General features: G+C 29.1%; 1 protein-coding gene across 1 annotated transcript; it reads right to left on the bottom strand.

Moving 5' to 3' along the window:
* Positions 1-9711: 9711 nt before the first annotated feature.
* LOC111677766 (trypsin-1-like) lies at positions 9712-10645 on the bottom strand. The gene has a single exon (XM_023438954.2). The coding sequence runs from the start codon at positions 10577-10579 to the stop codon at positions 9767-9769; it is 813 nt and encodes a 270-aa protein (XP_023294722.2). The 5' UTR covers positions 10580-10645; the 3' UTR covers positions 9712-9766.
* Between the last annotated feature and the right edge of the window lie 3420 nt (positions 10646-14065).

Genomic DNA, 14065 nt, shown 5'->3' with positions numbered 1-14065 from the left:
TCGTTGAGAATGAAACAAAAATGTACTTATTGTTTCATTGAACCAAAGTTTTTGGTGTTGCTAGAACAAAATCTGGTGGAAAGCAATACGCTCACATACGAAAAAATGATCCTATGTTAAACATATAATTGCAAAAGGATTAACAATTTCAATTTAGTGGGGAGTAGTCTCTGATATAAACTTACACCTTTGTTAGCTTTAAGACTGAAATTGCCGAATGAAACAAACAACAAGTTAGATTGTTGGGGCATGTTTTGATGTTTTGATTGATCAATAAAATGATGTGTTGAGATGGATGCCTGGCCAGACGGGTATGTCAAAAGAGATGGAAATGTTGTGAAGATGGATAGAGTTGAGAAGGTTGAAGAGTTGATGAGAAAGGAGGAGTGAAGATGATGCATACTTAAGTATTGTTTAAGGGCCCTTCAGACGATCACACTTTACGTACGACAAGTCTAATGAAAAAGTAAAATGAAATTCCATCCGTATAACAAAAAAAAAGTATAAAAGTCGTATGATTTATATATTGTGTTTTTACAAGATTGGTATAACCAATTAAAAAGGCAGGGATGTATTTTTATGTATACGTGTTTACATAAAAATACATCCCTGATCTAATGAAACCGTCTTGTTTTTTGAATCATTTCAAAAAATGAAGAGAGCCATACGACTGTCAAATTTTCCATCTGTATTCTCTCTCAATGTGTGATGGTTTGATTACATATTGCGTTTAGACGATTCCATCCGTACTCTTCTACACAAAATTTTGAAAGATCATATTACTTGTGTGATCGTGTAAAGCCGGCTTTATGGGTGTGTGTTAGCACCGATTATAAAATTATAAATACTGGTTTTTTAATTTGTAAATAAATATCACTTATCAAAGACTTAAGTCAATAACAATTGTACCATAACTTACAAAAGGCCTATAAGTCTAATATATAAACATTTATCAAAAGTTTATACATTAAATAATGTTTAATTATTACAGATTTTTATACCCTTCACCACTATAGTGATATTTGTAAACCCAAAAATATTGGTCCTACACCTTAAATTATACCAATCGGCTCAGAATCACTTTCTATGCTTGACTGTCCGTCTGTACGTCCATCCATCTGTCTGTCTGTCCAAGTAATCCTTGTGCGCACTATACAGCTCGCAATATTCAAGATAATTTTATAAGGTTTGCCACATAACCTCTTTTTAGTCTAAGAAAGAATGCCATTGAAAATGGTTGAAATCGGTCCATTATTTCGCTTAGCCCCTATGCAAACGTACATGTTCTATTATGACAACAACAATCTGCAAAACTTACATGATCTTATAGAACTTTTAATGACACCATCGATCTTTGTAATGACCATATCCCCATAAAAACTAAACTTTAAAAAATTACTTAAAAGTAAAAATTAATTTATAAACACTAATAACACGATTTAAATCTACAAATATAACTTTGAAGTAGACGTAAATTCCAAAACATTTATAAGGATAGGCTCATATTTGCCCCTATGAGCCCTCTTTTAGAAATTCTCTTCTTTATCAAGAATAAATAAAAATATTCCGGAATTAAGGTAAAACAGAAATAAAATGCTTTATTTTTTTAAAAAATAATACACACATAAATTCATTGTTGTTCATATTTGTAAATATTCTTAGCATTTTAAAAAATTTTTACTTAAAGAAAACTTTTCCCACCAAATGTCTCCATCTATTTAGTACAAAACCTGTCAATAAAATGATTGATAGACCAAACCGAAGAAAAAGAACTATTCTAAATAATCCCCAAAGATCGTTGATGAACTTTGAGAAAAAAAAAAACGTTCTTTAAATCCTAAGACTCATGTAACCAATTTGTAATAACAATTACAACAACATGAAAATATGAGCATCAAAGGGTTCGTCTTCATCTATGTCTATTACTTTAATATTTAATAAAGATGTAATTTAATGATAATAATATTTTTTAAGCACTAAATGACTAAAGTTGAAACTAGCTATTGTAAAAAAAAAAACTAACAATTTCCTTACTTTTTTCCATTTCACACTTTAAGGTGAAAAAAGAAATATATTTTTTCAACACAAAAATGTACAAATGAAAGCATGAAAATGTTTTTTTTTTTCTAAAGTTTCAACACAATTTAAAGAATAGATAACAACACTTTAAACGTTTTCTTGAGTCAGTTGTTGTTGGAGGAAGTAGTGTCCAATTAAATACCTTTTTTTTGCACCAACAACAGCCATAGCATAAAAATGAAAGAGAGAAAAATGCTGCAAAATGAAGGCTTTAAGAAGCTGTTAAACAATAAGTTAAGCATTACTTAGCAATTATTGCAAATAGACATAGATGAAAACTTACAAACAAAACAAAAAAACTTTATATAACAAGCAGCCGACGAAGAAGAGCTAGATGAAACATTTATAGCAAAGAAACATATTTAAGCTGAAGATGCTGCAACAGTCCGCAAACATATTGGGTGTAATACTGCAGTCTAATATGGTGCTTGAAGGAAACGCGTGCTCTTTGCTCGCTTTTGGCTTTGCATCATTGGGAATGGCATGGAATCGTAGTGTTCAATAGACCACAAGATAAAGAAATTTAAAGCAAAAAAAAAAAATACAAAACGTAAAAAATTGGAAGTGTTAATAGTCACACAGCATTCGTTTCTTTCGTCGATGCTTTCATACATATAAGGTGCTACAAACATAGTCAAAATCACACTTACAACACGTTTAAAAGCTACAATTGTAAACTTTTAAGCAACAATTGCTAAAAACAATGTTGCACAAGATTTTTTCTAACACAAGCGTGGATTTTTTTACAGATTTTTTTCTTATTTCGTTTAAGTACAATAAAAAAAAGAAGGCGACTATCCTCTTTTTTATGTATTTAACTTCTAAGCAGGTAGTCTTCGTTTCATATAATATTTGTTACACTATTTTCTTTAAAAAGAAAAGTTATCAGATTTTTTTATACAAAAATTTTATGAAATTTTTTTATAAAAATTAAATTTAATTAAAAATTCCTATAAAAAGAAAATTAAATGAAAATTTTCTATGAAAAGAAAATTAATTCTAAATTTTCATAAAAATATAATTTTTTAAAAATTAAAAAAAAAAACGATAATTTAAATAAGATATTCTTTAAAAAGAAATTTCTTTTCTATAAAAATAAAAATTTAAATTTCCTGTACAAAGATTTAAAAAAACTTGAAAATTTTTCAAAAAGCTTAAAATTTATCGTTAATTTTTACAAAAATGAAATATATCGAAAATTTTCTACAAAATTAAATTGAAAAAAAAGAAAAAAATCCTTAATTTTTTAATAAGAAAAATTATTTAAAATTTTCTTTATAATGAAAATTTGCTATCAAAAGACAATTTAATGAAAATTTTCAATAAAAAGAAAATTTAATGAAAATTTTCAATAAAAAGAAAATTTAATGAAAATTTTCAATAAAAAGAAAATTTAATGAAAATTTTAAATAAAAAGAATAAGGAACATTTTCTGTAAAAAGAAAATTTAACAAAAATTTTCTATAAAATGAAAATTAATACAAATTTTCTATAAAATGAAAATTTATACCAATTTTCTATAAAAAGAAAATTTAATAAAAATTTACAGTAAAAACACTATATAGCAAAAAGAAAATTGAATGAAAGTTTGTATCTCAATAAAAAAGAATTCTATAAAAAGACACTTAATACAAAATTTTCTATTAAAAGAAATGTTACACAAAATTTTCGATAGAAAGAAAATTTATACAAAATTTTCTATAAAAAATTTATACTAAATTTTCCATAAAAAATTTATACAAAATTTTCTATAAAAAATTTATACTAAATTTTCCATAAAAAATCTATACAAAATTTTCTATAAAAAATTTATACAAAATTTTCTATAAAAATTTAAAAAATAGAAATTCTATCGAAAATTTTCTATATAAAGAAAAATTTATCGAAAATTTTCTATAAAAGAAAAATTATGAAACAAAACAAAAAAATTTATAAAAAGAATATTTATCGGCAATTTTCTATAAAAAGAAAAATTAATCCACAATTTCCTATAAAAAGAAAAATTTATCAGAAAAATTTTTTTTTAAATAGAAAATTTATCGACAATTTCCTATAAAAAGAAAAATTTATCAAAAATTTCCTATAAAAAGCAAATTTTTCGAAATTTTTCTATAAAAAGAAAAATTATTAGGAAATGTTTTTATACGAAAAAAATATTTATCGAAATTTTTAGGGATTTAGGGTATTTTTCTACTAACTAAACTTTCCAGAATCCTTTCCTACAATATTTAGAAATTGTAGCGAAAAAAAAATCTTTAGAAATTTTGAAATAAAAAAAGGTTTTACGAACTTCACACACGACTTTCATGAACTTCAACAGACCGTTCATAAAAACAAAGGCAATAGCTGCTTTAAAAATACCAAGCTGTTGCATGAATCTCTAGACTTCCTTCTCCTCTATTCTACTCCAGAGAGAGCAACAACAACAAAAAAGAACACTAAAATAATAACAAGAAGAAAAATGTTAAAGCAACACATTTTGTCACTATCACCACATTGGAATCTTAAATTTTGGTTTGCTTAGAAGTACAAAACTAAGAAATATCTAGTTGCTGCTGCTTAGCTATGGCTAGTATTCTTTCTATTATATAAGATGAACAATATAAGGAATAAAATAAAGAAAAAAAAAAAAACTGCAAGAAAAAAACCCAGTGTGTTTGTCGAAGTTCACATGGCAGCCGATAATGGATGTGTCCCTTGGGTGCACTATTGAATGCCACATAAGATGGTGTCTAGTCAAAGCAAACATATGTAACAACCATGTACCGCTTGCATTTCTTCTTAAACAGCAACATCGACAACAACTACAACAGCAGCAACAACCATTTTAATAACGCAGTGTGCTCATACAGTTCTAAAGTAGGAAGTAAGCAGTAGATGGAAAGCAAACTCCAAAACTCTAAAACCTTTCAAAAAACTAACATTCTACATGTTTTTTTTTTTTTTTTTTTTTTTTGGTTACTTCTACCTTTTCCTATTTTAGTTTTAGACAACAGCAACTACAAAAAAGTATCCTTTACTTATTTTTTGTCAGCTTTAATCCAGGTGTAGTAGTGTCTATGAACAGTGGACATAATAAAGCCAACTATACTACCTACTGTTCCATATGAAGTTAAACTTTTGAAGAAAAAAAAATTATATATATTTATGACTTTTCATGGGTAACACCGAAAAAAGAAACATATCATACTTCCTTATATTGTGTGATTACACGAGGGGTGGCAAGATATTATTATAAGAATTTTGTCCTGAAATATTTTTAAAGAGCAGAAAAAATACTATTTCTTCTAAAAAAAAACTTGTCGAAAAAATTTGTTTATATATAAAACTTGTTGATAAAAGGATTTTCTCTTATTAGATAACTTTTTGATATAGAACTTCATCTAAAAATCTTGTATTTTTTTAGCTTTTCAGTAGAAAACTTTTCAACAATCACATTTTTTACAGAATATTTTGAAATAAAAAACCGGTATGAAAAAACGGAGCTATGTTTTCAATAATTTCTACAAGGTCCCTCGTATTAAAATATCTACTTTTAATACTATTTGACAACATTGCAGTTGTCGTTATTTTTGTTGTAGTTGTAGTTCTTGCTGTTTTGGTTGTAACACCATTGTCATCGACGACATCATAACTGATAGTTATCGCCACCTCTAACAAAAACAACAACACCAAAACCCAAAGATAACTTCCAAGTCAAAAGCATAAACAACATCTCAAACACACATAAACCTATACATATAAATGAATGGACCAAGTAGTATAAAGTATCAATGTTTTAAAACATACTGCAACATACACATCATAAACTATAAAGAATTTTATTACAAAAAAAAAATACAAAAATAAAACTATTTATTAAAAACATGTTTATGTTTAAACAATAGTTTACAATTTTTTTTTAATAAAAATTTTTTCGATAGAATTTTGTTTTTAAAATCTCTTACTTTTTTAAGTAAAATCGTGTATCTTTATTTTAAAATCTATTTTTGCAAGTCGTAAGCACTAACGAAAAATCCTTATCATATTTTCAACATCATTAGAAAAGAAAACAAAGGCACCAAGACTTAAAAAAAATAGCAAAAAAAAACGACCATGATTAAATTCTACAACATGACAGTTGTCAACTTCTCTTGCAGCTCTTCCTATACAAGTTATTACCTCTTCTAGTGTGAAATTACATAGTTTTAAACAATTTAAACACCAGCAGCTTAATCACCTGTCTGCATTTAACCGTTACTTACTGAGATTTATTATTTGAAAAATATTTACCTATAGATCCCCTCTCTAATATGATAAAGCTTACAGTAATCATTTATTAAGTAAAATTTTTATTAAATGTCAATTTTTTCTTTCATTTTCATTATTCACGAATATTACAATTATTGGTGCTGCTGCTCATTATAGTTTGCCCCTCCTTTTCCTAACAAATAGTTAAAACAACTTTCAGTTGTACATAACAACAACATAAAGTTGTTGTATGTTGCCTCATAGTGGCAGTTGCATGCATGCATGCAGGCATGAGGAGAGAATCTATCAGTCAGTGTGTGTGTGGTCTTATTAAGACTTTTAGTTTTTACTTATTTTGTTTGATGTTTTACATCATTTAACTCACAACGGGCTGTTTTTTATAAATATTAGCCTGCACAGTGTATATTCATTCATTAAATCCACAATTATTAGGGAGTTTTTGTGGTGATCTCATAGCAAATAGTTTAAAATAGCAGTTGTTTTTTCATAATTTATTGGTAGTCATGTTTTTCTAGTAATGGCGGGAGAAAAAAAATTCAGTAGCTTTTGAATCCGTTGCTTAATTGGCACTTAAGAAATAGCGTTGATTTGCTTATGGGAGAATATGTAAATGGTTGCTATTGTTATTCGTGAGTATCAGAAATGAATATAAATAATTTGAATATATTTATAACCGAATTAAACTGAAATAGAACTGAACTATAACTGAACTATAACTGAACTAAAACTGAACTAGAACTGAACAAGAACTGAACAAGAACTGAACTAGAACTGAACTAGAACTGAACTAGAACTGAACTAGAACTGAACTAGAACTGAACTAGAACTGAACTAGAACTGAACTAGAACTGAACTAGAACTGAACTAGAACTGAACTAGAACTGAACTAGAACTGAACTAGAACTGAACTAGAACTGAATTAGAACTGAACTAGAACTGAACTAGAACTAAACTAGAACTGAACTCGAACTGAACTAGAACTGAAATAGAACTCAACTATTATTGGACTAGAACTGAATTGGAATTAACATAGAGCAGAACTATAAATGAACTGAAATATAAGTGAACTAGAACTTATTTTAACATAAATTTTGCAAACATTTTTTTCACTACTTCTAGACACTGTTCTCTCGATACATATATGAAGTAAAATAATTGTTTTTTGGTTGCTCTTCTTATCAGTACATTTACATCGCATACTGTGAAAGGGGGAACAACAAGAAAATAAGTGCATACGCTTGTTGATTACTAACTAAGTTATCACACAAGTTGTCAAACAAAGCAGACACACCTTAAAAATAGACTTCTTTGAACAAATAATGTTTAGATATTAAAAAATATTAATAATATTAAAAATGACATATGAAGGTCTCTCGCTGTACAGAAATAGGAAACCCTAGAAAAAGTTACAAATTATAACTAAAAGACAGAAAATATATATAATAAACCAACTGAAGAAAAAAAGTCAACTCAATCAAGATTAAGGTGCAAATATTCAACTGATCTACATTAAGAGAATAAACAAAATGCAACATTGACAAATGATGGATGTAAATGCGTTGGCGGAGCCAGCCCATTGACTGTTGGTTCACAGTGGTAGATTTTATGCTAATGGTAGTGATGATTAAAAAAAACACACACACAAATTAAAAAATCGATTATATTTTTAAGATTAAGCCAAACCCTGTAATATTTGTAAGTCTGTATATTTGTAACAGAAAAAGTGATAGGTAACAGGAAAAAAAAGAACGCCGCCACATGAACTCAAATTCTCAATACAAAGGTCAAATAACGGTTTTGAGAGCTGCAGCTGAAAGCTGAAAAAAAGTTTATGTGATGTGTAGATGGAGATACAAAAACACCTACGCTTTTGATTGTTTGGTTACTTTTATGTTGTTGTTGTATAAAAACTTACATTAAAATGTTGAAATGTTGTTTGCTGTTGAAAACAAAACAAATAAAAATACAAGTACTTACTTTTGCAACGCAAACATTTCTTACTTGTACTTATTGTCTTTGGAAATGTATATATGTCCGTCTGTCCATTTAAACAAAAGTCTGTCTGTCCGTCTTTCAACTAAATATATTTTCAACAGTTTGTTTGTTTTTGTTTTCATTTTATTGTTTGTTAAAAGTAGTAACATTACAATGTCTTAATTAGATTGCCGTTTACATATGTGTATCTGGCTGTGTTTTCGATTCGTTTGTTACTGTCTCTTTTCCTATGTCTATATCTGTGCAATTGTTTATAACTATTTTGGTCATACTTGAGTATGAGGCTCTTTTGTGTGCTAAAATTGGTATGGAAGTAAGTCCAATTTTCATTTCTTTTTATATAAAGATATCAAAAGCTTCACATAGCGGTTCCCTCTGTTTTTTTTTCGTTCGCTTTCTTCCTTTCAAAAGTTGCTTAGCAAAGAAAAAACGACTCATACAAAGATCACAAACAAAACATTTGTTGTCCGCCTTTGGCCACAACGACTCTAGAAACAAAACAAAACCGTCAGTACTTAATCTTTTACCGGATGATTGTCCACCACAATTGGATGTGTACATAAACAATCATGATCGTAAATAAACATGCATGGCGCATGCTTTCTAACGTATTGTGTACCAATGGAAGAACAATACAAACGCATACGAAAAATGTTTTTAAACAATTGTCCACTTTTTACTGTTGTTCTTTTTGTAGGATTCTAATATCAAATTGGAATTAATTTTCTTTTTTTTTGAAACGGGTAGTGGAATTGATAAGGATTTGAGATCAGCTAGCGATCAGTGGGAACAATGTAACAGAATAATTTCAAAATTGTTTAAAGATAATTTCAAAAGTAAAGTATTGTTATCAAATCATCTTGATCATAATATGATTGCTTTTGTAGCAATAGGATCTTTTCTATGGTACGAGTCGTTTCCTAATCGAAAAAAATATTGTTAACTTAACGCCAACTACAACAAATTAAAGTTTACTCTAGTAAAAGTTTCCACCGATAGTCAAACCATAATCATCTGATCGTGCTGCCTAGGTACAAGAAAAACTTGTATGAATTCTTATATTTAGTTGTTGTAATTAATTAGTTCCAAGTGTTTCATTCTCAAAAGCTTTCAATATTGTAATTTTTATAACACGATTCGTACCTGAGGTATTGGTTGAAGAGCGCACATTAGGCCCAATAGATGCCTAGGTGTATCTTTTCAGATTATAATAAAACTGAATAACATATGACACATCCGACTTTTATTCGACTATACCTAAAAGGGTCTTAGCAATCCGGTGTAATTTCAACAAAATTTTATTCTTACTTCATTTTTTTAAATCATTCACAATGCACACACTTTCATCAGCAAAACATTAACCAAAAATAAATTCAACTTCCACCATTACATATTCAACTATTCTCTTACATTTATTTCTATTGTCTCAATTACTGCTGTTTTACAGAATTTCATTGTAATTCTTAAATAAAATATTCTCAATCCACGGCAATAATTCCGAAACTCGAGCATAAACACCCGGTTTATTAGGTTGTGCACAGCTAATGCCCCAGGAAACAATACCAATAAGTCTATTGTTGGCTACCAGTGGGCCACCCGAATCCATTTGACAAGCATCGACACCACCACTTCTAAAGCCAGCACATATCATGCGTTTTGTAACCAAACCACCCATTTGACGATTACATGTGGTTTGTTTAACTATAGGTACGTGACCTACCATTAGGTATTCCGCTGCCGTTTGTTCTTCAACATCGGTGTAACCCCAGCCCAAAACAGTGGCATAACTGCCATCTCGTATCTTATAACGGGGACCAGCTAATTTAATGGGCTGTACATGGGGACCAAACGTAAATGAACCCACTATTCTCACTAGACCCACATCATAATCTTGTGTGGCACTAGTCCATTTTTCATGATAATAAATCGCCTCAACATCGTAAACTTCACCCTTTTGCACTGCACGAGATTTTTCACCCACATGCACTTTAACCTTAGATGCAGTTGTATAAAACAAACAATGAGCAGCTGTCACCACAGTACGTTCATTGATAATAGAACCACCGCAACTATGAAAACGTCCAAATACAGTATCCGCCAAAAGCGACGCCACAAAGGGATAATTCTCTAAGGCCACATGACCTCCTATAATTCTCGGTTGCACTTCATTTCCTTTAAGTTTTGCACCTTCCGTTAGTGCCAACGTAAAACAAACGATAATTAGACAAACGTACTTCAACGACGACACGTACATATTGATTCAACGACTGTTGAATGTCAAGCTCAAATTGTATTTCAACCTCTAGCTTTGTAGAGTTTTTCGTTGCCAATAACAGACTATTTAAAAGTGTCAAACTGATAAGAATTCATTGCAGTAAACAATGATTTATTAATATTTAATTGTTTTTAGATGAGTCAAAAAAAAATTTCACACAAAAACTTTGTTTTTTCCTTATTTTTGCGTCATTTCAGAGATAATGATAAAGAGTCAAGAAATTTTTAAGTTTGAAGTTGGTTTTTCAAGGTTTTGTTTCTTTGTTTTGTAATTTGCTTATCAGTTCAAGAGAGCAGTAGGGGATATTTAATATTTTAAATGAGATACCCCCCTGTTTGATTTCATTATTAAATTTGTAATACGTTTAAGAAAGGCCGATATTCGGTATTGATATAGGCCAACTAATTTATGTTTAGACACATATATGTCAGAAAATTTGATGAGAGAAGTTTAAAAATACAATATTTTTTAAGATTTTGCTAGTAACTTTTGTACTAACTGAAAACAAAAACCAACAAAATCTAAGTTAATCTAAGTTAGGCTGAGGAAATCTAAACATTATTTAGGAGCTCTTTACAGAAACATAGTCGTTGTTGGTTGCTGTTGATAGGACCATTGTATTATCCAAATTGATATTTTCTTTACCCTAAGCCTGAACTGCTTTAACTCAAGCTTTATAAGTTATATTTAATTTTTTATCGAAAGTAAATATTTTATTAGGATCTGTTTTACTTAATACTGCATTACCCAACTTGATCGTAAAACTAGAAAATATTGGACAATCTCTTTAATATGTCTAGTACGAGGTCTTTTGGTTAATTTATAAAGAACTTCCACATTTGACGAATAAAAGCTTGTTACGTGATTCTAAATTTAGAAAATCTAAACATTATATAGATGAGCAGATATAAGCTTTTTACAGAAAGTAAGGTATTGTTGGTTACTGTTGTCACAACCACTGCATTATCCAATTTGATCTTTTCTTTACACTAAGTTTAAAATGCTTTAACCCAACTTTCTATGTTATAATTTAATTTTTTATCGGAAACCTATAAAATTAACGTCAATATATAGTTACCAATCTAAACCTATAATGAATCTATATAATTTTTTATACTATACCCAACAAACATTTAACAAATTGAGACATAACTCTTTTAAACCATCATCCCTTGAACTCGTAAATTTGCACAAAATTTTAACAAATATTTTATTTTACAACTTTTACACAAGCAAAAGCTTCATGTCAATCAGCCATCACACGATTCGTACATCAACAAATTTTATAACATGATTGAGAAATGACTTCAATAACGAAAGTTACCATACACACACACATACATACATTTGCTCACAAATCCAACAAGAAAGTTATAAAAAAAAGTATTTTTTTATTGACACAAAACTTTATGTCACATGAAAATGTATAAATCAGCAAAATGTAAAGTATTGCAAGCGACAAACATAACAAAAAAAATCGTAAAATTTTGAAAAAAACAAAAATAGAACAAAAATACAAAACAGTAAAAAAAAAGAAGTAAGAAAATGGCTGACTATATGTTACCTTACATCAGTTGTAATAATAAAGAAATGATCTTGAATTTTACCCTGGAACCGATTTATGTTTATTGACGAAAAACTAAATTTCGTTTTTGAACCGAAAAAAATGTGCCAAATTACGTCCAAATATTTTGACATTTACGACCTGTACCTTGCCCACAAACTTTACAAGGACTTCCTGCCAGACGGACGACATGGCTTTATTGACTCAGAAAATGGTTCTTAGCAGATTGGTATACTTTAAGGAATGATGAATATGTTTGTGCAAACCCAATATATTATCCCTGCTAAAGTGGAGTAGGGTACACAAATCTAATGCAGTAACAATGTTAAAAATACAAGAGCACAAATACAAACAATTTATACTATATTCTTTCAAAAGCCTTAAATTCTAAATATAAGATCTAAGTTTAGTTGTTGTTTTTTTCTTTTCACAGAAAAAAAAAAACTAAACAACAAAACATTTTGTATGTATTCAGTGACACACTATGTAAAACATGACAACAATGACGTTCAATTTAAAACTAACGGGTCATACATAAAAAAAGAAAAAACGAAAAAAAATCGTAAGTCATGCCTAATAAAATTGTGTCTACATTTAGAGCAACTCATATGGATCAACTTTATGAGCGAGCAATTTCTTTATGTGAAAATATTTGTTGGCAATTTTTGTTAATTTTCTTCTGTGAGAGTGTGTAAGCGAGTTTTTTATGACATATATGTGAAAATGAAAGCAAATTGTCGACATAGTTTCTAATTTTACAAACACACAGATACATACAAATATATGACAATTTTTTTTTATATCCCAGCAGTTTTATAAGGATCCAATGTATAATAAATATCTTACTATTAGAATTGAAATTTTGCATGTACTCTTTATAATAGATTAACCCTTTCACGAAACTAAACCGCTGGACTTTTTATGGATACGACTTAAACACACACTCCATTTTGACGTATATCGATAATTTTTGATGATATATGAAAAAAGTGTTTTCGAAGGATATCGAAGGATATTACCCTTTTGAGCATGTAGTGACATAAAATTCTAAAAAGTAACGTATTTTTCTTTGGAAAGCGCCGTTTACTCATAACCTCAATGCCCAAAAGAATACAATATACATATAAGAAAATGGAAGCTTAGAACTACCAGGCGAACTGCAGGGATATCTATCAATATATTCACATATAACGACTCGTACCATTATTATATTTTCTTTTTTTTGTACAGATGATAACACCAACTGTTGTTACATCAAAATTCGAGGAAAAAAAATAATTTTTATATACAGTTGAAAGAGATGTCACATATGAAAAATATATGATACACTGTGAGAAATTGGTAGATGTCTGAAATACGCACATCATATTATGTAGAACACAGCCTCAAGAAATTGATAACATTCCTTAAAATTGTACCCATTTTTATCGGATTCAGTTGGATTTGTCCTACTCATTTGTATGCTATATCAACCTTATATTTTCCACCAGAATCGATATTATAAGCACTAGACTAGTTGAATGTTTGTCAACCGATTTCTAGCTTTACAAGATTTACATTTACTATAAACAATGCCTTAAGGAGGAGTTCTATCAGCTGATGATGTACAAAACTAATGCTGATGATGGCTGTTGCCGGGAAACCTCTTGTCACTATAACTAATCTGAACTAAGATTGAATTAAATACTGAGCCGCTGAGAGCTAAGGCAGATCTTGCATGTATACAGGAAAGTCGTTAGGAATAATAATAAGTGCTAGACATGCTGGTTTGCTAGATATCAAATTTGGCTTTGTTTGATCAGTACAAGTGTTTTTAAATATTTTTCAAGAATGCATTTTTATACCCTACACCACTATAGTGGGGAGGGTATTATGCGTTTGTGCTGATGTTTGTAACACCC

This window comes from Lucilia cuprina, chromosome 3 (assembly GCF_022045245.1).
Source record: "Lucilia cuprina isolate Lc7/37 chromosome 3, ASM2204524v1, whole genome shotgun sequence".
Classification (NCBI taxonomy): domain Eukaryota; kingdom Metazoa; phylum Arthropoda; class Insecta; order Diptera; family Calliphoridae; genus Lucilia; species Lucilia cuprina.
Note: the sequence above shows the minus strand (reverse complement) of the source record. Positions and strands in the feature narration are given on the sequence as shown.

Coding starts and splice junctions, on each gene's coding strand:
- LOC111677766 (XM_023438954.2), bottom strand. CDS start 10,579: ATGTACGTGTCGTCGTTGAAGTACGTTTGTCTAATTATCGTTTGTTTT.